Consider the following 23,560-nt stretch of genomic DNA (forward strand, 5'->3'; position numbering starts at 1 on the left):
GAGAATCGAATAAAAAAATCAAATAAATAAGTTAAGAAATTTAAGCTTTGAAAAGTTTAGAAATGATAGTGGTGACACCACCTTCTCTCTTTTCAATGTCATAAACACCGTAACCGGCAACACCAGTTCCAAAAAGTAATAAGTACATGGCATAATTGTGATATTTACCATAAACTCTCGTAGGAATATAATCAATAATACAAGATTGGAAACCAGTGTAACAGTGATAAAGTAATAAAGCAGACATAGTAGAGTCCCAAATAGTAGATACACCAGTGAAGAATGGGGCAAAAGTTAATGGGAGCAAACCAACAGCAACTAATCTTTCACTAGCCCAATGACGACTACCGTGTAATTTATCAGCAGCTGGATGAACATAAGCATCATTAACGGTACCAACAATGAATCCCGGAGGTTGGGGGATAGTCTTGAGACCACGAATTAACGCTGGTTTCATCAACATGGATGGTTTGGCGGATGCTAATCCGATACGAGAAGATAATGCAAACATATTAAAGATCTGATGTGACTTATCGATGATTAGGTAAATGAATCAGTTGTTTTAGTTTATACTACTTTTTTTTTCCCTCTTTGCTTGACCTTTTCCCTCCCCGGACTATCTTGGTGGTGTATGGGTCTCTTTCTGGCTTACTTTGGCCTTTGTTACTATTGGCTAGTTTTTTTTTTTTTTTTGGTTCGGTTTAGCCGAGGGATTTTGAGGTGTACGGGTGCATCTATTAAGTTGCAAAAAGCTTTTGCTTAAATAAATACATTGCAAAGCTATACACAAGTCTATTTACAGGACTACTCTACATCTTCATCTTCGAACTCTTCTAGTTCTGGTAGTCTTCTGGGGGCACCGAATCTCTCGAGGAGAGGTTTTTCGATGACTCCCAAGGGGCCTCTGTTGTAAACAATTTTACAAACCCGATTTATAAAGCCATCATACCAGGATTTGTTTTCAGCTTCAAATACGGTGACGTCCAGTAGAAGGTCTTGACATCTGTTTTTGGCTCTGATATTTTTGGATTTGTCATACATGATGATCAAGTTTTTGAAAACATTGATTAAAATGGGGGAAGCTTTCAAATAGGTGTTTCTTTGGAAATAAATATCATCAATGACTTCTTCACCCCACAGAATAGCATTTTTCTTGTAGCCTTTGGCCCACATGACTTCGCTTATGTGGGCCTTTATTTCGGCCAAAGTTATAGCCAAATTTTCTTCATCGCAGTTGAATAAAGGATAAGAAGCTTGAGATTTTTCACCAGATTTGATTTTTTCATTCATTTCATTCAAGATTTTTAAATTGGCAAGATAGATATTGAGAGACTTAGATAAGTAATCTTCTCTATCGTGTTTACTATATTTTCTATTGGAGGATTGTTTTGCCATTACTGTAGCTAAATTATTTAAACAAATGATTAATTCATCGGTTATTCTTGAACCGTCTTGTAGTAAATAATTGTCATCCATTTTAATTGAAGCAAAAGTCATTTCTAACATATCCAAAGAACGAAGTAAATATTGGACTTTATCTTGAGGTTCACTCGAAACACGAGTTAATAACCTACAACACTGGGATAATCTCTCCGCGTCCCCCAATTTGAAAAAAATTTCATCGTTATCAACAATTGATTTCAATATGTGAATGGAACTACTCAAATTTCCTTTTGCTAATAAAGCTTTTGCATATCTTAATACAAAATCAATATAAAAATTAGCAAAATCATTTGATTTTTCATAAACTAAAACATTTGCATCAATAATTGGAATATCATACCAATCTTCTTCGCTCAATTTTGACTCATCGAATTCTAAATTGGAATCGGACTCTTTGGCAATATTAATTAAAACTCGTCTATAATGTTTAACGGCGTATCTTGGACTTTTGAAAACATCATCTTTATCTATAGCTTTAACTGAGTCTAGTATATCGTTAAAGCTTAATTCAAATGGAATATGCTGCCTATTATTAGCATCAGAATAAATTAAATATAAAGACCCTCCGCAGACTAATAAACCTCCAAAGTATGCTCCGGCAATAATATTTACAATAGTCCCCCAACCTCGAAGGGCACCTCTTTGACCACTAGACAACGTTAACTGCCTTCTTTGAATCCCTCTACTATAGAATGATGTTAAGGGATTGGAGTATGGAGTGAATTTCGTGTACGATTGAGACAATCTTTGCTTCGGTAAACACCTCAAGGATCGGCTAAACATGGTGATTTCGCTAAGTTGAATCGACTAGTCTAACAGAGCCTGACTCATTAACTGATTCCTGTAAACAAACGTAAGCTGGTAATCGTCACTAGTCCTCAAGTAGTTTTTCTGGATAAAGCCATCGAATCCTCACAATTTTTGAAAAGGAAGAAAAAAAAATATAGAATAAGCGAATATACTGTTATCTTTGCTTTAAGCTATTCGATTTATCAGCAAAAGATATTTCTATTTGGAATTTTTTATTTTATGCAATATCTGTTTCTCATGCTTTGTCATATAATAAGATTCCTTTAGCCATAAGTTATCATGAGTACGATTATACTGGAGCCAACTCGGGTTCAAGAGTCGGAGCAGTATCTGACAAATCCACAAAATGATCTTAATTCAGAAAACTTGCCAACTTTAAATATGGTTGAAGAGGAGACCGAAGTAAAGAAGCTCTCTTGGTTTCACTGGTTTGTTACCAACTGGCTAATTATGGATCCTGAGCTTATCAAACAGGATGATAAAAAGGTTGCTAAAAAAAATTATCAAGTACAAAATCATGATGGTATGAAATATATATACTTATTTGGTGGTAGACTTAGAAGTATTAAACAAAAACCAATCAACTTGGCTACCGGGATAATAATCTTGATTCCAGGAATATTGTTTTGGATTTTTGAAGCACCCTGGCTTTGGCATAATATCAATCCTTCAGTAGTAATACTTTTCAGTTATTGTTGGGCTTTATGCTTAAATTTTTTCATTAGAGCGACCACTAGTGACCCTGGTATATTGCCCCGCAATATTCACGTCCCTCTTACTTTAAACACTTTGAAGTTTAATCCTCTGGGGGCTCCTGACGAGTATTTCAATACTATTTCTCTTCCTTATCATACTGATTCAACTAATTATGGTGTTTCTGTTAAATATTGTCCTACCTGTCATATATGGCGTCCTCCAAGAACAAGCCATTGTGGAACATGCAACTCATGCATCACAACTCATGATCATCATTGTATATTTTTGAATAACTGTGTTGGTTCCCGTAACTATAAGTACTTTCTTTGGTTTTTATCATCCGGTATCATCACTTCAAGTTTTTTGGTCATTTTATCTTTCATTCATCTTTTCCATTATAAAATTTCAAAGTCCTCGAGCATACATCATTTTTCGTCTTCCCTTAGTACTACTCCATTGAGTCTTGTCCTCGTCATTTATGGAATCTTAGTTGGAGTATATCCTTTCCTTTTACTCGGTTTCCATATATTTCTCACTTCATTCAATATGACTACAAGAGAATACCTCAACTACGTCCGCGAGAATTACAAACGTGATATGGATGATCGCTATATCAATGTTTTTGATACCTTATCTGTTTTCAAAAATATCTACATAAATTGGTTTGGTACCCCTAAGGGTATTTCTAGCTTTAGTCTTAAAGAAGTATATGATCCCGGTGATACTCGCTTTCAGAGGTTCAATCCTTTACGATCATTCGAAAACTAGCATCTCCCTGTATTATAGTTAATGTATTATACTTAATGTATTATAATTAATGTATTCTAGTGTATTATCTCAGTATATAGAAAAACGCGTAATAACCAAAAAAAAAAAAAAAAGAAGAGAATTAAAAAAGACTTAAAAAAGAGAAGTCAGCGGTTAATTTGATCTAATATCAAGCTCCAATATCTTTCTTCTTGAGTTCTTAATTCAAATAAAAACAAGTCTTCAGTAACTGAAAACTGGAGAGAGTAAACTGAGTGAAAAATGGCATCGCCATCTTCGTCTCCCTCTCTAGGGAATTCACAACAATGTCATCCGGTTGATCTAAGAGAAGCTTTGAGCGTAACTCCACTAATGCATTTGATTCCAAAACAAGATATTGCTCCTCTCCTATCGTCGGCAAATATAGAGCCAGTTTCATCAGAAGCTGAAGATTTTTCTCATGTTGGCACTGGCTCTGAAGTATCCAAGCTCAGAAGTGCAATGAATAAAAATCCAGAACAGTATGAAAAGATGATGAATTTACTTGTTGAAGATTTCAATCTGTTTGAGCACCCTGAACTAGCCGATATTACTTTCAAAAGACCAATCATTGCTGGCGAAACGTCTCGTACGGTGAATGGCGATGAGTTGAATTTGCCGCCATTAGAGAAACGATTATTTGATACAATGGCACCAATTGAAGATGACTCTTTGAGGGACTTCAACCTTGAGTTGGATTCTCAACTATTCAAAGAGCATAATTCCAAACTAAACCTCCATATTGGTAAGGACTTTAATGATATCGTAAAACTGGAGAAGCACGTTAAGAAATTCAATAAGAAGTTTGATAGGGCTTTCTCCGAATCAAGAACAAACTTTTCTCGAGAATCATCTCCACAACCCCAGTCCACTTCTCCGGAAACTAACCAGCAAGTTTTTAGCCAGCCTAAACAATCATCTAAGCGACCAATAGAGTCTGTTGATGATGGGCTGGCTACTCCAGACCCAAAAAGATTGCCCAAACCATCTTCTTATGTCGATTCAGGTGAGTTGGTGAAGCAAACATTGGATAACTTAATAGGTTTGGTGGATGATATTAACCAATCTGAATCCGATGATGTCGTATCAAAGTATTTTTGGTCCACTAAGTCAGGTCCTGCGATTTTAAAGAATAATGTTTTCGTGTCTATTTTAGATAATCTTCTCAGACTCTATATGGATCCAATCATTGATCAATTGGACATTGATTATTTAACTAGAATAGAAAAATTATGCATTGAATCTCTTGATGTTGCTCATGATACAGCATGGAATGAGATAACGGATGTCATTAACTATAACAATCAAGATGATTTTTATTATCTTATGGCATCCACTACAAATCATATTTTGGCTTCTAAGATTATTATTCTCATTTTAAACGGTAGAAGAACAGATAAGGTTCTTCATTTGGATAACTATTTGAAATCAATGATTAATTTTTTAGCAAATATAATTCAAGATGCCATTCTTCCGTTATCAGTTAAATTTGAAGCTTCTAATGAACAACTTTTTCACCCAGGCAAGAGCATTTCTATAGTTGTTTCAGATTTGAGCTATATTCTCAGCTCCATGTGCTTCACCTTGAATGGTAACGAGATAGATGAAGAGGTTCTCACTCGTCTTGAATATTTGTGTATTCTGATTGTGTTTTCTGAAGGTAATTTCAACTCTAAAGGACCAGTTTCTCTTCAAAACTTAAGCATTTGGGCAACTCAGGTTCTCATACAAATACATAAGGAATACCCAGATCAGCGTCAATTCATCCTCAATGAAGTATTAACTAACTTTGACAAGCTACCCCATCAAAAATCGATTGCCAGGCAAGTGAGATTACCTAGAGGAGGTAATGTTCAACTTTTCACAGTACTCTTGATCAAATTGATACAAAGTTTTGAAGTTAAGGAACTAGCTGATCTTGCAAAAGAATTCACCAACGTAAAAAATTCCAACAAGGCAGTACAAAATACTCTGATTAAAAAGCAAAACTTAATTGAGCAGTCGGATCAATTATATAATGAAGCTGTTGATGTTTCTAATGAAATTGCCAATTTCTTTATCAAAAAGCTAAATAATAACCCAGATCAAAACTATAAGGCAACATTTCTATTATTTTTGGATGATGTATCAAGCATGCTTACTTTTCCTGAATGGCCTGGTCTGGAGACTCTATTATGTTCTATTATGAAATCCTTTTTGATTGTCATTCAGAGTGGTTCTTATCCTGCTGTTATGGAAACATTCGCCTTAGAAATGGCCGGCAAAATTGGCACAAAGTTGCTCGAGCTCAAAATGGCACATCCTAATGTAAACTTGTTGAATTTTGATAGCTCTGCAGAGGAATTCAATCTCTTGAAAAACAATTTTTTGGATACATTACAGTTCGTGAAATTGTATTCTAACAAATCAAAAGAGTTCGTTTCGGCTTTGAAAATTTTAGTCTTGAAATATATTTGCATGTTAAGACCTTTCTTAATGAACGTGAACAACGAGAAAGAAAATCAGATCGCCGCTCTCAATTCCGATAATGACGTATCTCACCAAGGGCTGCAAAATACGGCCATCATCAATAGTATCCTCGAAAATTTGTTGCAATTTCTCTCTGAAGACACAATTGTCATGAACCAGGCATTAAATGCGGATAAGGACTCTCTGTCTATTACTTCATACACCCAGGTTATATTATCCCAGGAGTTAGTTTCCCTTTATGACAGTTTTACGAATGTTATCGTACGCTCGTTGGATAGTAGCAAAATTAAAGCGAAAACGAGAGCGGTCAAGATTCTCTCATCACTCATTGATCAAGATGCAAGAATATTACTTACACCCAAAATCCAGGAATCTGTATCTAAAAGCTTACTTGATGGCTCTCCTCTTGTTAGAGATGCTGTCATTGACTTAATCAGTAGATACATGCTGCTGAAGCCAGAACTTATTGTTCAATTCCATAAAAGACTATGTGATAGACTAAATGATGATAGTATCTCCGTTAGAAGACGTGTTATGAAGCTATCCCGAGAAATGTATGTCAATACTAGTGATCGCAATGTGCGTGGTCATATAGCAATGCAAATGTTAAAGAGATTAGATGATGAAGAGGACTCAATTTCTGCAATGACGAAACAGTTTTTGTTGGAGTTATGGTTTGGGCCGGTAAGCGAAAAAAATGATTTTAACTTATATCTGTCAATCATCTCTCGAGTTAATATAATGATGGATATTGCAAGCGTGGGCGGAAAGAGCTCCAAATATTTTCTGATGTTCCTCGTTGAGAATGTTATGGAGACTAAAGAATCTCAAATCAAAATTGTTGTCAGTGAAATAGTAAATGCAACTTTGGATTACATCTTGAATCTGATTGATACTAAAATCCAATCAGAAATAGAGAAAGCCTTGGTATTATTAGCATGTTTTGTTCGTTGCAATGGAAGTCTTATATCCCAAGACCAATTGGTATTGCTTCAACCTTACTTAGCTGGCGAAAGAAACTCGTCTGTTTGTTTTTACTGTTTGCAAATTTTGAAAAATGTTCTTCCCAAAGTGAACGCTTTGAGACCCGAATTCGTTGAATCTACACAGGCATTTTTATTACGTAACTTGACAAAGTTCGATGTTAGAGAACTTAATCAAGCAATGCCATCAGTATGGTTGCTTTGTAAGATGCAAAACAATCCTATAAAACTAGCAAATGCGTCTGTTTCTTGTATGAGATTGATCAAGCCTTTTATGGATGAAGTGAAGACTGGTGTTTCCCCGAAAGCTGACTTGAAATTGTTCAAATTGCTACACTTATTGGGATGTTTTGGAAGTTATTGTGATTTTGAAAAGATCAGAGAGGTTTATATTAAGGCAAACGTTGGAATTAAAGGAAATGAGACTGTTACAAGCTTAATCACCAAGTTCCTTCTTTTTTTTTGCAATGGTGATTTTGAACCGCAAGTTAGAAATGTTGCAATTAAAAATATTATTCACGTTTGCACTTATCATCCAAAATTGTTCATGTCGAATCCCATTCTCAATGTGCTAGATAGAGAGTTTTCTGGTGAATGTATAGAAATCAAGCACACCATTATTCAAGGTATTATTTCATTTTTGAACAAGGAAGATACAGACTCCCAGAAAAGAAATGGTGCCGAAGAAAAGTCATCAAAGGAGATCAAATTGGACGTAGCTGTCTTTCACGGTGATTCTCAATCGTATGTAAATGACGGAATTTGTGCCGGTATTATTCAGCGTTATGTTGATAAGATATTGTTGTTATGTATAAGCGACTCAGGCAAGTTTTCCCTACTTCCTGTACAATTTTTACAACTAGTACTGAAATTAGGCTTTGCTAATCCTAAGGTATGCATTGCCACAATCATAGCATTAGAGTCGTCACCGAACGGTTATATCAGGAATATAGCGAAACAGCTACATCAGGAGCTCTATGAGAAGCATGAATCTTTGACAGACTCAAGTTATATTGAAGGGCTACGTTTGGCAGTTAAGTATCAACAAAATGTTGCTACTGGTCTGGTATTTCAGCAAACTTCCCATCTTTCATCTATATATAAAATTGTTTGTCGAAGTTATTCCTCTAGGAAGAAGTTTATATTTGCTCTTTCCAAAGTGTTTAAATTTCAAATTGGTAGGAATAATGTGGAAGAAGCTATTGAACAGAGAAATCTAGTAATTTATACCATCACTAACCTACTGGAGATTTTATTTTCTTCTATTGAAGAGGTATTAATATTAATTTATCATATGGATAAGGCAATATCCAGAGAAGGAATGGACCAAGCTGAAATTATAACTAAACAAAAAGAATTGAGGCCGGAAGCGATCAAGACATCGCTTATTAATTCACAGGCTTTATTGGCGATGCTAAACTTCAGAAGTCATTTAACAAATTATTACAGCATTACACTTTCTCAAATTGAGAACTACAGGCCAAATAGAGCAGATATTGAAACAAGACAAGCTCCAAAAGTCATCACGGTTGTCCCCTTTCAAATTAATGATTTAGATCTTGATATAAACTTGGAAAAATTGGAACAATTTGGTGGTCTTTTTGCCAAGTTCGTACAAGCGATCAAAGATTATACTTAATGATTAACGAATAAAATTATATGCTATTTATACATGAAAGTACTGAAATTTAATTAGCAAAAATAGAAATACATATTTTAATAAATAATTATTGCATAGTTTAATCTCATAAAAATTATAGTACAAGATACCTTTATTATGATTGTCGTATATAATTTGAGAGACTTCAGGTTATTCTTCCCAACTTCTTTCTCAAATCATTCTTTCCAATTTTAGATACCTGTTTCAAATCAAATCTCCAGCATAGAGGTAGAGATCGTTCGAAATCGTTTTCTGTTATTTTGGGGAATGCATAACCAAAAGCAACATCTTCATGCTTGTCAGAGACGATTCTAAGACTTTGAGGATTAAGACGCACCAAGCATGGCAGTGAGACCTTGGGTCTTCCTCTCCTCTTTGGAATAGGTTTTAAAAATTCGGTGAATATAAGGGGGTCACCCTCCGAGGAGCCATCATCCTGGTTTGGTATTTCATCATCAAGGTCTGACATGTCAGGGAGAGGCTGACTATCTAGCTCGAAAGCCTTTTCTTCATGTTCTGATACATTTCGTGATGTGTTGTCTAAAGTTGTTCGATGGTACTTTCTTTTTGTCAAAGGTTTTCGTTCTAGATGATCACTTGAGCTTTTTCTTTTTAGCCTCCTCTTACTTGAGTGATCATGGGAATTGGTTAATTCATTATGCTGCTCCTTTTTAACTGGATCGATTTTCTTTGGGTTGTGGCCGCAAGATACGTCGGTGCCAGCTAGTACAATTTTGGGGATGGCATACGGACTCATGAGTATTTCGTACCCATTGTGTAAAGCTAGTCTTATAATAGGGCCATTCCTCAAAACTCGCTCTTTCTCTCTTTTCTCTTGTAAGGTCGACATAGGAATGGATAAAATGGATTCATCATCATCGTCAGAATCAATACCCTGATCATATTTCTTTATATCATTCAATAAAACCTCTTGTCTTCTCCTCCAATCATCGTGCTTCTTCAAAAGACGGCCGATTTCATCAATAGTGAGTTGACGCTTTCGCAGAAGTTCCTCATAATCCCGAATATCTCTGATATAAGTGATTTTGGGAAGATGCCTAACCCAGTCATACTGCTTCATCAAAGAAAGCTGAGAACGTAAGTTATCGACCTCAGACATAATCTTGAGCCTTTCCGAATTCATCATAATCTTCTCCTCTTTTTTCATCTTCTTATGAAAGGCCTCATAGTTTGAGTCAGCGAGTGGGTCCGGTTTTGACTTATTCCTTCGGGGTAATAATCTATCAATCACCTTCAAATTAATTAACTTGCTAGTTTTATGAGATGCTGGGAAATTAACATCCTCAAAAGAACTGTATAAATCATCATAGCTGTTCCCTTCATTAACTTTTATTTCCTCGTTCCTGAACAAGAGTGGACTTATATTATCGAAATTAAACGTTTGTTGAACTGGTTTATTAGTCTCATCTTTGGACCGTAGTCTTCTTTCCCTTCCGTTAGACATACTAGTGGGTAAAGCTCAGATGCACATTTCAATATGCCAATCTTCACCTATGAGAATCTTGTGGTTCCACTTATCTGAAGCACTAGTTCTATCTATTCAAAGTATTACTTTGCAGAGTCAGCTGCATCAGGAGTTAGTGTTGATGTTTTTTTTTAAGCGTCTTTTTCCACTAACAAAACAAAAAAAAAATTCAGAGAAACGAACAAAGCGAAAAATTCAATCGATTAAATACGATCTTCAAGTCTTCAGCTATGATTAAGACGATAAGTTTACAGGCTATCGCACAAATAAGCAGAAGATAAGGATAATGAATTATCGAAGAAAGGAGAAAACAGAGGACGCGTTGCCTTTACCAATTGGGGCTAAGCAGGAGAAGTTCAAGCCAAAAGTACAGTTCAAGACCAATATGACCATCAACCTCGACAGCGTTTTAGAAAGCGTTAAGAAGATCCAATGGAAGTTGATTGTATACTTTGTTATACTATGGATAATGGTGGTACACTTTTTCGAACGTACCGTGCCTAAAAATGTATTTAAAAGATGTGAATGGAATAATTGGGAAGGTTGGAATGAAAAATCTAAATCAGCAGTTCCTCATAGAGTTGCTTTGATAGCAGACCCTCAAATAGTAGATGAACACACTTATGAAGACAGGCCCCTGATAGTCACTTATTTCATTAAGAAGATAAGTGATAACTATTTGTACAGAAATCATATATACTTGAATCATTACCTCGACCCGGACAGTATGATATTCTTGGGAGATTTGTTTGATGGAGGAAGAGAGTGGGATGATAGTATATGGATGAAGGAATTCAAGAGGTTCAATAAAATATTTCCCAAGAAAGTTAATAGAAATTGCATCCAGTCACTTCCTGGAAATCACGATATTGGTTTTCAAAAGGTTGATTATGAAGTATCGAAAAGATTTAATGCGTTCTTCGGTGAACCTAATGATTTCTATGAACTAGGAAATCATTCTATAGTACTTTTGGATTCTATATCTTTGTCTTATGCCAATCCTAAGATTCAAAGAGAACCGATGGAGTTTTTAAATACTTTAAATGATAAACTCAATCCACAATTCCCAAGAATCTTATTGACACATGTTCCACTTTATAGATTCAATGATAAACAATTATGTGGCCCCTTAAGAGAATCACACAAGAAATTTCCTGTCAGAAAGGGCCATCAGTATCAAACTGTCATCGATTATGAGATTTCTCAACAGGTTCTTAAAACAGTTCGCCCTGAAATTGTTTTCAGTGGTGATGATCATGACTACTGCGATATTCAACATTCATATTATGAAAACGGTAAAGAAAGTCTTTCGAGGGAAATAACCGTGAAAACCGCCTCTATGACAAATGGAATTAAGTATCCAGCCATCCAATTATTATCGTTGAATAATCCATATGATCCAAAACCGAAAAAGAAGACTGTTGATGAGGACGATTTGGATCATGAAGAAAGAGTAAAACATACGTTCTCCACGCATATGTGTTACCTACCAAGTCCATATGCTGCTTTGAACTCTTACATATTTACCCTCATTCTAAGCATTGGTTTCTTATTTATATACTTTGTCTGTCCCAGGACCTTATTGACGCTTATAAAATTCAAAAATTCCATCCTTCAAAAAGATACTGTATTACCACTGTTTGACCTGGGCAAGTGGAAACCAGTCAAGTCCAATGATCAAATACTTTTCCTTGAAGCAGAAAGAAATATTAATGGGTTTTTAAGTCATACAACTGTTTTAATACTTTTCATCTACTTAGTGTTCTCCATATATTATAGATTTATTTGAGTACAATATAGAATTTTAATAGAACTTTTTTCTTTTTCATTATGAAGTCATGTAAATCGTATTAAGTATCGTCAATTACTTAAAACTGAAAAATCTTTCTATATAGCTTGGATTAAAATCACTTCTTTTTGACACATACTGTCTGACCGCATAAGGTTTCAAATTGGCCAATTGACCTTCAGTAACAAGTGAATTGATCAAATTTGGATGAACAGTAAACAAGTTTGCAATTTCTTTCAATAATTGGAATTTATCAGAAAGCTCAGGAATACCCCACTGGTCGATAACTGATTGATAGCGAATGACATCCTTAGTCAAAGTAACCCCACCAGTCGACGTCACAGTATATTTTTTATAATGCTCTAGTAATTGATTTAAAAAATTCATCCCGATTTTTATGAGTACGTTAGTAAGATTTGAGTTACTCAAATGGGAGCAAAGGTTTTCATGAACCACCGAAATGAATTCTGAAGTGTCTTCACAAGATTCAGTATCATAGTCATTGACTGTATCGCTTAGGAAATCTTTCTTTTTTTGTTTACTCAAGTAATAAGTGATTCTAGCAGAGGTCATAGCGATTGTATCATCTAAAATTCTGTTCAAAGACTTTTCACAAGAGGAAATGTAAACATTAGTTAAACTGATCATTCTATTTCTAATGTTTGGATTATTCACAGCACATGGCAAAACTATTTTTTTGATACAAGCAGAAACAAGGTACAAAATATCGCTTGTCAAATTTGCAGTACTCAAGTAGTCGAAGTTGAAAGGCTGGTTAGAGTTCACTTTACTTGAAGATTTTTCTTGAACTAGTTGGTCATAAGCCACAACGAGACCACCAGTGAGATATAGCTTACCGAAGTCAAATAGTAATATTTCTAAAATTTCTAGCGAATATTCTGGGGATTTGTTAGGAGCCAATTCTAAAACTCTGGCGATCGATTCGATAGCTGATTTCGTTATCACTTCAACCTTTGTTATATTTAATCTTGCAAATTCCTTATAGTCCCTGTTGTATTCGTATTGATCAACTGAGTTTCTGTTGGTGGTTCTATCTGCCAAATGAGAGCTCATGAAATTCTTGAATTGTTGTAATCTTTTCTTTTCGTGGAACTGAGAATTTTCTTGACCACCAAGCTTATTAGAATTATCTGTTTCTGACTCTTCGAGTCTTTTCTTCAAGTAATTGTTGGATAATGCCTTTTCATTGAAAGTATTAAACTTGTGAACGATGTTATAGATGATCTCTTCTAGATTTTTCTTTTCCCAATTAAAGTAATTATTCTCAAAAAGGTATTCAATGAATAAGTCATAGAAAGATTGATCTAAAATAGCACTTAATTCGTTTTCATGATCAAAATCATTTGTAGTTAAAAACTCTTTCACATCTTTTGTAAAATCCCCAACTAAAATGTAAAGCGCATGTAATATTCTGACATGTGCCAAAGAGCTTACTGACATGGAGTACTGTAATAATGTTGTGACCTTATTTTGGATCATCTGAGCATATATTCTTTGAATAAAAATCTTGAGAACTGGTATTGGATCTTCGAAAACTTGTTGAACAATTCTCGCTTGAGACTTTATTCCCACTCTCAATCGAGTTAGTAATAATTCAGTTGCATCGTCCTTGAGAATGTCAGTCCCTGCATAATTTGGATCCGATAGACTAACCCAGACCGCTTCATTATCTAATAAGGATTTAGTATTTTCATCTTCATCTTGTCTTTCAGCCTCTAGTAATAAATCATTTTGGCTAACAAAGGCTTGAACCACGTTGCCACCGCCATTGAATTCGAATAAAATTTGGGCTATTCCTTTCATTATGTCAAATTCATTTTCTTCCGATGCAACTTCAAATTTATTAAGTAGATTTCTCTCCATTAATTCACTAAATTTCTCTATTGACTTGACACATTTTGAAGTCTTGGGTATATTTTCTGAACTTGCTTCGATTTTTTTGGCCAAAGTAAGAAGATTCAGTACAGTTTTAGCACATTTAAGCTTATCATCATGTTTCGTACTAGTTCTTAAGTTTTCCAAAGGATCATATTTTTCTTTTGTATAAAAACCATGATATGCACGAATCAAAAAGATCGTTTCAGTGGAGCGGTCTCGAGAATTAGTGATCTTGTTCAATTGTTGACCAAGTGGATCGATTTTCTTGGAGATTTTAGATATTTTAGAGTCAAGTCCATCAAATTTGGATTCTATATTGTCGATTTTGGATGATAACAGAAGAACATTGTTACTATGTTTTAATTCATATTCGTCAACGTCTTTTTCGGCAATCTCTTTTCTTTGGGAAGCCTCGACACTCAATTGTTTCAACTCTCTCAATGTAGATTCGAATGTTCTTATGTATGGTTTAGGATCAAGATACTCCAATTTATTAACCTCAGCACCTTTCAAAAAATGATCCTTACTCAATTCTTCGATAAAATCATTCACCGTCAATCCATGAAGAAAGTTATCAAGATTAAGAAGCTTCCTTATATCATCGTCCAAATCATAAATCGAGAAGTTCATGATTATCTTCAAGGATCTTGATAATTATATCTAACTCGAAGTACCCTTTGGATTAGAATAACAACACTAGCAAAAAAATGAAAATCAAATTGCGAGATCCGACTTTTGGTCATGTGACATATCCCGTAACTCCATACTAGGTGTTTGGATGTATTGTATTTGCTTTACTTAGAGTTATATAGATAAGTTATCGGTTCTTGTATTAAGGTGTATTTGTAGTATAGAGGATCTCCTTTGATGAAACTGATTTCATTCGTTCAATCGGAGATTTTGTTCAAGAACAAAAGTGAAATGCAACAATAAACTGAATTTATTGAAAAAAGCTGCAAAATTGAAACAATTGCAAAAATTGTTTATTTTAATATTTGTCTACAAAGACTAATGCTTTTATTAGTATCAAAAACAAGGAAATCATATATTACACCTCAATAACTTTCAAGAAGATCTTTGTAAGATACACATTTTAACTCCTGGGTTATTCTATACCTATCACCGTCAAAGTAAAACCATCTAGAATGACCCCTAAAAGGACTTGGTCCCCAGGTAGGAACAAGACAGACTGAATCTATACCGCAAGATTGAGAACATCTGGTGAATAGTGACCAACGTAAATCTGAAAGGAATTTTTGCAAAGTCTTCTTGGAATGCAATAGATTGCCCTTATGCATTGAGAGGTTTTCAGATGAGCCTTCAACATAGATATCTACCAAAATATTTCTACTCAATTCGAAAATGTCAAATATTGTATTATAAACTTCCGTGAAAATCTTGTGAATTGAAGAGTATACCAACATTTCCGATTCTGTTTTGATGGGGTGTGTTAAGTAAACATAATCGTCTAATGCTGCAGAGAAGCCGTTTTTCCTTTTTAAATCCCAATTCTCAATATTGTTATCAGAATATCTTCTCACAAAGTTATAAGTAAATGTAGTTAAGTTTGAAGCTATCAGACCGATTGATTCTAACGTAATATCATTCTCGCTGGAATGAAAGAAGCTGAGTGAGTTATTCAAGCTGACAAGTAAGGGCCCAAATTTTTTCTCTATACGATTTGTTATCTTCTGCCAGTCCGTTCCAAACTCTGAAGGATCGATGGAGGCTGATAAGGCACTTTCAAGTCCTGAAATAATATACTTTTTCAAATCATCCAGTAAGTTGTTTATTCTTCTGGTATAAGGGTCAGGGGTGATATAAGTTTTATTCAAGGGTGTAACCATACGAGAAAAATCAACTAGGATCCTATCTTCACCAAGATCAGTTAGCTCACCTGCTTGAATATGCTCAAAGCCCATTTTTGCCTCTAAATTATCTAAGATAGAGCTTCTATTAGCAGCAAACGGAGATGTATCATTTTTCTTTTCGAAAGGGAAATTAATTAGCTCTGTGACATTATTCAATGTGGTATTATATACTAGATCGACGTCATTAATGAAATCGCAAATAATCACTTCAAAGCCAATCTCCATCCTTATTACACCATGTAATCCAAACGGTTTACCCCATTTACAAATAGTATTTGCAGTTTCTCTTTCATTTACCCAGTGGTTCGAATCTTTTTGCTGACCAAGAACTAACTGTTGATCCATTGTTCCATCATTAGTTTTAGCTGCTGAGGCACCTTCCAAGAAGATTAACTTATCCAAAGGTTTTGCAGTTTTAAAGGTGTATAGAAAAGCGTCTGACCGGCGGAAAAATTTGAATTTATTTTTATTTTTCCTGATATCTTCAGGAACTTGACGAGGACCATAACTAGGAGGGCCATTTTCAGTATGGCTGTGGCTATCAGGTGGACCGTGACCAGGACCACCAGGACCACCAGGACCACCAGGACCACCAGGACCACCAGGACCACCAGGAGGACCAGGAGGACCAGGAGGACCATGTCCCCATCTATTCAAAGCCCTTGGAAATCCAGCAAAAGCTACACTAAATTCATAATCCATTGCAATCCATTCGGGAGTCGTGGGGATATTTGGATCACTAGTTGAATGAAAGAGCGGAGTATTAGCTGGAATGTAAGCAGGAATAAAAGAAACTCCGTTTGGAAATAGATTAGCATCTTTTTGTTTGAGGGCCCCTTGAACGGTATTGAAAATAGAAGTGGCATTATCGAAATCAATGGGATAGTCTTTCAAATCATACGAATTCTTTTTAACAGAGGCTTCTGATAAACCAAGCAGAAATTTTTCAGCGTCATTTTCAAGATGTTTATAGAGATAGATACAACTTATCAAGAAAATCGCCAGAAATGACGCCCATTTCAGTAATGGATATTGAAACAACAGCATCATCACTGGAAACCAAACAGTTATGGGATTTTTTGTTGAATCACCAATTTAATTAGACAATCTTATCTAAATTTAACGGTTTTGGTTTAACAGGGGAACGGCCGAATCGGCGTGGTTCCGGACTCTACCTACAAGGCTTATTTCAAATCCCGAAACTTAACAATCCCGAAACGCGTTTCGAAAGCTGATAGGACATAACATATCAGATCATTTATACAAATGAATATTCAGATGAGTTATCAAGTTGGCTGCCAAGTTCAACTCCACTTCCTTATCTTATCAGTTTGATCGTCATAGGTACGGATTCCAACATCTGATGTACGGGTGTATACAGAATTTAGATATTTTGGCCAATAACTTCGGGAAAAAGTTATTAAAAAATTCTAGTAAGACATGCTGGACTGCCCGATGATAACGGTTCATCCTATACTATTAGCATCCCCAATTGTTTTGGACTTAGTTGTAATTTTTCATAAACACTCAATTGATTTCGACTTTTGAAAGTTTGATTTTTTCACTGAACCACACCCGTGCACCGTATAATAGAGACTACAATTAAAATTACTAAACTAAACATCCAATTTAACTATACAATCATATAAGATAAGTTATACAACCACACAGAAAACCAAACTTAACAAACTCAACTAAAGGACTTAGTTGGATTTGTAAGTTAAGTGACATTTACCACAGTATTGTCTGTCACCCATGTTAGCCATGAAGATACCAGAACCACAGGTTGGAGCTGGACATTCTCTTCTCAATCTTTCAACGTTACCTTCGTTATCAACTTTGTAGTAAGTTAAGACAGCTAACTTGTGTTTTCTGTGTTTATGTTTAATTTTTTTTGGGGTGGTGTAGACCTTCTTCTTTCTCTTTTTACCACCACCTCTTAATCTTAAGACCAAGTGCAAGGTGGATTCCTTTTGGATGTTGTAGTCAGATAAGGTTCTACCATCTTCTAATTGTTTACCAGCAAAGATTAATCTTTGTTGATCTGGTGGAATACCTTCTTTATCTTGAATCTTGGATTTGACATTGTCAATGGTGTCGGAGGATTCGACTTCCAAGGTAATGGTCTTACCGGTTAAAGTTTTGACGAAAATTTGCATCTTGGCTTGTCTGCAACTAATGCTTCTTTCTTACCAATAAGTATGAAGAATCAAAACTATATATAAAAAAGTCAGAAAGAAACTAGTTGAAATATTATCCTCATCGTACCCGTAGGATTGTCCTACCAAACGAAAATTTTTCGGTGCGCACAGAAAAAAAAAAAAAAAAAAAAAAAAAAAAAAAAAAAAAAAAAAAAAAAAAAAAAAAAAAAAAAAAAAAAAAAAAAAAAAAGAAAAAAAAAAAAAGGCAAAAAAGACTAAGAAAAAGAACAGTCACTCCAGGTCTCCAGCCCTAGTATAAAGCACCACACACGTGACTCGGAAACAAATTAACACTCCGAAAAAGGTATCACCAGGACGAAGTGGTATTTGCAACAAACGTAATACCCCAATCTTGGATATTTACAACCATAAGAGCAACAGAGACGACAAGACAAACAATCAGAGAAACAACAAAAGGATATCAGAATATCATAAGCTTGCGTATTTGATGCTCCTCGGTTTGTAAAGTGACCGTTTATATAAAACGTTGAAGTGAGAATTAGCGGTTAAAGGTTAATTATATAAATGATTATGATTGGTGATAAAGTATTACAGAATAGAAGTAGGCTTTATCAATCTATGAATGACGGGACTTCTGAAAAAGAGTCTCCCGAGCATATCACATATATCCCGCCTAAAGTGAATCAAACGTTCATGATAAGATTGAAAAAAATACTCGATACGATTTTATGCAAGAATTGAATATATTAATACACTATAGATCTAAATCATCGTCAGAATCTTGATCAACCGGTTTAATTGATCCCCTGATAGAACCATAATTAATGGTTCTTCTATTGATGACGTTTCTCAAAAGAAGAAAGTTTTCTAAATCTTCTATATTAAAATTATTAGGATCATTTCCTAATTTTTCAAAACCAACAAGTCTATCTAATTCTTTACCGTTTTTATAAATCACCACAAACGGTAAGATTTTTATCCCTAATTTTGTTACAAGAAATGGAGCATCTTTGGCTTTAATAATTATTACTTTAAGTGCCAAATGTTTTTCGGCTATTATACTCAATTTATCATTCATTTTTTTACATTTATCAAATTCTGGTTGATAGAAGTGAACAAGGGTGTATTCATTTGAAGTGACAGTTTCCATTAACTGTTTTTCATCTTCAATTGTAATCATATTTCCATATTGTTCTCCAGCAGTGGCATTATCAATGCGATTGAATTCTTTTTTCAACTCTTGTATTCTTTCATCTCTATATTTTGCCAAGGTATCATCCTGTTCCAATAATTCTAATAGTTCATCATCGTCACTATTGACTTCTTCATCGTCCTGATCCAACTGTTTCTGAAGCTTGGCCTCCTGGTACTGTTCAACCAACTTAGACTGCTGTTGATCCATCCTATACTCTCTATAAAGAAAGATTTGTTATTTCAGAATCAAAAGAGAGCGTAAAAAAATTGTCGTTTAACGCGTATTCAAATGTCGCGTTTATCTTTTTTTTTTTTTCTTTCTTTCGTTAACTTCGTTCTTTATTATCTACTTCACAAACTGTCTAACGTCTCTAGGATATTAGAGATGGTAGCAGTATTTCTTTTAATCATATCAATAAAGTTTATATCAATTTGTTGTTTTTCTGTACCAGTCAACCTTGCCCGTGCTCTGTTTTGCTGCTCGAGGTCTACCGACACGGTATTCTGTAATAGTTCAATTGATCGTATTAAGTTGGTATCGATTTGTTTAACTGTAGAAAGTATGATTTCAAGTTCAAGAAGTAGTGCTTCCTGTTGTTGCTGTTCGGTGGCAGATGTCTTTGGTGGCTCGTGGTTCTTGTCACTCATTTCGTCAAGTCAAAGCTGAGGGTCCAGCACTCGGGTGAATCGCTTTGGTCTAAATAGAAAGAAGTTGGAAGAAAAAGGAAAAACTCAACCAAAAAACCCAAAAGAAAAAAAAAAAAGCGGGAGCAAAAAACGCGTGGAAAAATAGCCCAAAACACTGCATATAAGGCACTACTGCAAAAAAAAGACAGAAAACCGTTAAATGAATGCAAATTATTAAAAAAGACTCTATGAACTAGTGTATAAACGTGAAATGAAAAAAAAAAAAAAGACAAAAAGACTAACTAAATACAGAAGTATTATTAAAAATGCAAAGCTTGAAGAAGGCACCCGGAACAAAAGATATATAGTAACAAACAAAAGGAACAACACACTGAAAATAATATAGACCTCACCAAAAGAAACGCAACAGAAAAAAAGAAAGAAGGATGGAGTATCATGAACGGGAAGAAGCCGATCTCTTTCTAGACTTGCTTTCGTTCAAATACTCGGACTCCAGTTTGATTTCCGGAGTATTATAAGATTGTAATTTTTTATAAGATTTTCTTTCTAATTCACGTTTTGTTATGATATCCATTAATAAACTTTTCAACTCGTTATTTTCGTTTATGAGCTCTATTTTGATTCGTTCATTATCGTTAAATTTACCCAATAAGTAATTGAACTCTTTACAAAGTTTAAGATATGTTGTTTTCAAAGTGGTGAACGTTGACATCAATTTACTAGTATTCATCATTGAATTTTTAATACTAGTAATAGTTGACATATTAACCGACGAAGAAGAATTTTTTTCTTCTTGAGTTGCATTTTTTGAATTTTTATATTTTTTATTAGTTTCATCTTCTTGAGAAGATACACTGCTGGTAACTGTATCCGGAGAATCAAAAGGAGATAAATTCGAAGGAGATGCTGAAGATGAGAGTGCTGATAACTCATTATTCGAATTATGGCTACTATGAATTGGAATGCTAGCGTTTTGTTCTCCTCCATAAGAATGCACTAGTGAACTATATGCATGATTGGAAGGATTATGACTATTTGGTATTTGATTGGATACCATGACTAAATTTTTAGGTAACTCTTTTGAAGAGTTTGATGCAGTGTTGGAATCATTAAATTCATTCAAGTTTAATAAAACTCGATTGATTTCATCATTAAGAAGATCTTCCGAATTAGGATTATTTAAAAGTTGTTGATTGGTATTAATTGATCCATTGGGATAAGTATATTGCTTATTGAATGCATTTATAGTAGCACGATTAACATTAGTATAATGTTGAATTGGCTGATTCACTCTTTGATTATATTGATTATGAGGTTGTTGTGGTGGTGGTGTGGGATAACTTAAATTATTTGAAGGTTGTTGTAAATGGTTTTGGTTTTGTAGTTCCATCATTAATCGATTAAATGCAGCATCTTCCTCCACATCCACGTACTCATTATATCTTACCCTTTTCAAGGCAGGTTCCAAATTCTCCACCTTTATGGATGTTGATGCTGGCATTGTTTTTTTTTTTTTTCCTTTTTTTCGAGTTTTTACTTTTCTATTCCGAGTTATTGCAGAACCAAAAGAATCAATTTAAACAAGACAATTAGATCAAACCTTTTTAAATACTTTGAGATGAGATGAGGTTTTTCGTACTAATTTTTTTTAGCAGTTTTTTTGTGGAACACTAAAGTTTTCGCAGACACAAAATATCAACAAGTTCAATTCAATACTTTGAAAAGGTAATGGATTGGATGTGGAATGGTCAGGAAATGTTCAATGTAGTAGTAAGGCGAAAGTAGTTATACTTAAGTTTTCCTTTATTACTTTTGTTTTTTTATTTTTTATTTTTTGATTCTTTGACAAGATATTTAGACGTATTTATGTAAGAAGATAACCCCGAAATCCAAGGTATTTAAATGAAGCAAGATCAAATTCGGATTTGAAATCAAAGCCTGTAACCGTTTCTCCTATTTGGGAACACTTAAAAGTGATTGGAGAGTTAGCTTAATACCCATTGAACAGCAAAGCAAAACAAACCGAATAAGAAAGAAAAAAGCTAGCCACAATCCAACAAAGGACGAATCAACAACCAAAGGTTAATACTAGTAGCTCTCGGAATAGACTATCGATAAAGGGTAATTTACACCCTTCCAAAAAAAGTCCAGATCAAGGAATTGCCTTCTTCCCTTTCCTACCGTAATTCTTGTTTTGGGACTTAAGACTAAGTTATGCATGAAAAACATAAAAATTAATGTATTGTTTCTATAACCGTTGAAACATCCCGTCAAAAAGTCTATTACGAAGAATAACAAAGTAAGCGAGCAATAAAGATGTTAGACGGATAACAGAATGATGATCTATTAAAGTTTTGTTAAACTTTCTTTTTGCTGTATTTAATTTCTCGAGTGAATTAATTGGTTACTTGAACTAAGCAACCGTTTGGATCAAAATCAAGAATTTTTGAAATCCTCATTCCAACTCTCGACTTCAATTTTAATTTTGCAAAAGAAACTACATTGCACAATAGTAGTTAATTGAGCTATGCCATAATAATAATAAATATATCGGTAATGATCAGAATTGAAAAAAAAAATTATATACAAAAATAACAATGATTTGAATAAAAAGAATAATTATTCAACCGTTCAAATAATGCAATAAAAATATCTGGGTAAATAAAGAAAACTTAGAACTAAAAACACAATGCAATTTGTAAAAGACATGAATATGGTAATGATTGGGATTCTTGACATAAAATAAAATGCATAGAAAATCATCTGGGTACTAAGATACCCGCTTATTTGAAAACATTTTTCAATTTTGAAACTTCATCCAAGATATCACTGGTTTTTTCGCTAACATCATTAATATCTTTCATGATTGAGTTACTAACTCCATTAACGAAAACGCCCGATTCATCCCATTTTTCCGTTAAAACTTTCAAAACACTTTCAAACCCCATTTTACCCTTTAAAGCATTTTGGCCAAATCTCTCCACTGACCATTCTTCAATTTTATCACAAATTTTAGATAATGATGCAAAAGCAGTGAATTCGGCTTCTTGATGGAAATTAGTCTTATTTTTGGGTAATTGGAAATCTGGAGAATAAATAACGGTTTCTTTACATAATAAAAGATGATTCATCGTCAAATTGGATGATTTCATAATCAATTTTTTACTAGTTAAATCGACTTCACTGATTTCTCGAACATAACTATATTCTTCTCCACCAACTAAGTATCCCAACCATCTGGGAATCGGTTGTTTACAGGCAATTAATCTCTCAGACCTTAATACATTCTTTTCATAATCAATTTCACGACTTAAAGTATCAACAGAAACAACGTGGGTCGATATTTCATTAGGATATTTCTGCCAATTGGCCGCTGTAACTTGCTCCCATGAATAATTGAAGAAATGGTTCGAACTGAATAACCTCATTATTGATTTAGGTCTTTGTATGTAAATTAACTTGGTATACTTTTGATTTTCAATTATTTGTTTTTCTTTTATTGAACTTTACGATACTTTTCTTTGTCTAATACGTGCCTAGCAACTCTCTATATGCCCTCTAACACCGATATCTTCAAATCAATAAGAAGAAAGAGTAGTTTCTATTTCTTTTTAAACGTCCTGTGACAGTTATAGACCTTTTTTTTTTTTTTTTTTTTTTTTTT

General features: G+C 34.3%; 11 protein-coding genes across 11 annotated transcripts; 4 read left to right on the forward strand and 7 right to left on the reverse strand.

The window, feature by feature from the left end:
* Positions 1-40: 40 nt before the first annotated feature.
* On the reverse strand, positions 41-2,226 carry HYPBUDRAFT_5645 (uncharacterized protein; the record flags this gene model as incomplete). Its single annotated transcript, XM_020223516.1, has 2 exons — positions 41-529; positions 814-2,226. 2 exons carry the CDS (start codon positions 2,224-2,226, stop codon positions 41-43), a joined length of 1,902 nt encoding a protein of 633 aa, XP_020076878.1.
* A 408-nt stretch (positions 2,227-2,634) lies between these two features.
* On the forward strand, positions 2,635-3,717 carry HYPBUDRAFT_107726 (palmitoyltransferase; the record flags this gene model as incomplete). The annotated part of the gene is made up of 1 exon (XM_020218579.1): positions 2,635-3,717. One exon carries the CDS (start codon positions 2,635-2,637, stop codon positions 3,715-3,717), a length of 1,083 nt encoding a protein of 360 aa, XP_020076879.1.
* A 1,365-nt stretch (positions 3,718-5,082) lies between these two features.
* On the forward strand, positions 5,083-8,887 carry HYPBUDRAFT_152590 (cohesin-loading factor complex subunit). The gene has a single exon (XM_020221099.1). It carries the CDS (start codon positions 5,167-5,169, stop codon positions 8,824-8,826), a length of 3,660 nt encoding a protein of 1,219 aa, XP_020076880.1. The 5' UTR covers positions 5,083-5,166; the 3' UTR covers positions 8,827-8,887.
* A 37-nt stretch (positions 8,888-8,924) lies between these two features.
* HYPBUDRAFT_122679 (uncharacterized protein) lies at positions 8,925-10,420 on the reverse strand. Its single transcript, XM_020219290.1, has one exon. It carries the CDS (start codon positions 10,310-10,312, stop codon positions 8,993-8,995), a length of 1,320 nt encoding a protein of 439 aa, XP_020076881.1. The 5' UTR covers positions 10,313-10,420; the 3' UTR covers positions 8,925-8,992.
* A 158-nt stretch (positions 10,421-10,578) lies between these two features.
* On the forward strand, positions 10,579-12,122 carry HYPBUDRAFT_137564 (putative lipid phosphatase; the record flags this gene model as incomplete). Its single annotated transcript, XM_020219632.1, has 1 exon — positions 10,579-12,122. The coding sequence occupies exon 1, from the start codon at positions 10,620-10,622 to the stop codon at positions 12,120-12,122; it is 1,503 nt and encodes a 500-aa protein (XP_020076882.1). The 5' UTR covers positions 10,579-10,619.
* A 75-nt stretch (positions 12,123-12,197) lies between these two features.
* Positions 12,198-18,051, reverse strand: SEC10 (exocyst subunit; the record flags this gene model as incomplete). Its single annotated transcript, XM_020222213.1, has 3 exons — positions 12,198-14,657; positions 15,212-15,216; positions 17,628-18,051. 3 exons carry the CDS (start codon positions 18,049-18,051, stop codon positions 12,198-12,200), a joined length of 2,889 nt encoding a protein of 962 aa, XP_020076883.1.
* A 416-nt stretch (positions 18,052-18,467) lies between these two features.
* Positions 18,468-18,808, forward strand: HYPBUDRAFT_152594 (uncharacterized protein). Its single transcript, XM_020221100.1, has one exon. It carries the CDS (start codon positions 18,619-18,621, stop codon positions 18,793-18,795), a length of 177 nt encoding a protein of 58 aa, XP_020076884.1. The 5' UTR covers positions 18,468-18,618; the 3' UTR covers positions 18,796-18,808.
* A 6-nt stretch (positions 18,809-18,814) lies between these two features.
* On the reverse strand, positions 18,815-19,456 carry HYPBUDRAFT_94971 (thioredoxin domain-containing protein; the record flags this gene model as incomplete). The annotated part of the gene is made up of 1 exon (XM_020223932.1): positions 18,815-19,456. A coding segment is annotated over one exon (642 nt), but the record flags the coding sequence as incomplete, so codon positions are not given.
* HYPBUDRAFT_122695 (uncharacterized protein) lies at positions 19,166-19,939 on the reverse strand. Its single transcript, XM_020219291.1, has one exon. The coding sequence runs from the start codon at positions 19,894-19,896 to the stop codon at positions 19,600-19,602; it is 297 nt and encodes a 98-aa protein (XP_020076886.1). The 5' UTR covers positions 19,897-19,939; the 3' UTR covers positions 19,166-19,599.
* Positions 19,940-20,201: 262 nt separating this feature from the next.
* Positions 20,202-21,438, reverse strand: HYPBUDRAFT_10986 (uncharacterized protein). The gene has a single exon (XM_020218730.1). It carries the CDS (start codon positions 21,395-21,397, stop codon positions 20,330-20,332), a length of 1,068 nt encoding a protein of 355 aa, XP_020076887.1. The 5' UTR covers positions 21,398-21,438; the 3' UTR covers positions 20,202-20,329.
* Positions 21,439-22,528: 1,090 nt separating this feature from the next.
* Positions 22,529-23,382, reverse strand: HYPBUDRAFT_152595 (uncharacterized protein). Its single transcript, XM_020221101.1, has one exon. It carries the CDS (start codon positions 23,322-23,324, stop codon positions 22,680-22,682), a length of 645 nt encoding a protein of 214 aa, XP_020076888.1. The 5' UTR covers positions 23,325-23,382; the 3' UTR covers positions 22,529-22,679.
* Positions 23,383-23,560: the final 178 nt, after the last annotated feature.

This window comes from Hyphopichia burtonii (assembly GCF_001661395.1).
Source record: "Hyphopichia burtonii NRRL Y-1933 unplaced genomic scaffold HYPBUscaffold_3, whole genome shotgun sequence".
NCBI classification, from domain to species: domain Eukaryota; kingdom Fungi; phylum Ascomycota; class Pichiomycetes; order Serinales; family Debaryomycetaceae; genus Hyphopichia; species Hyphopichia burtonii.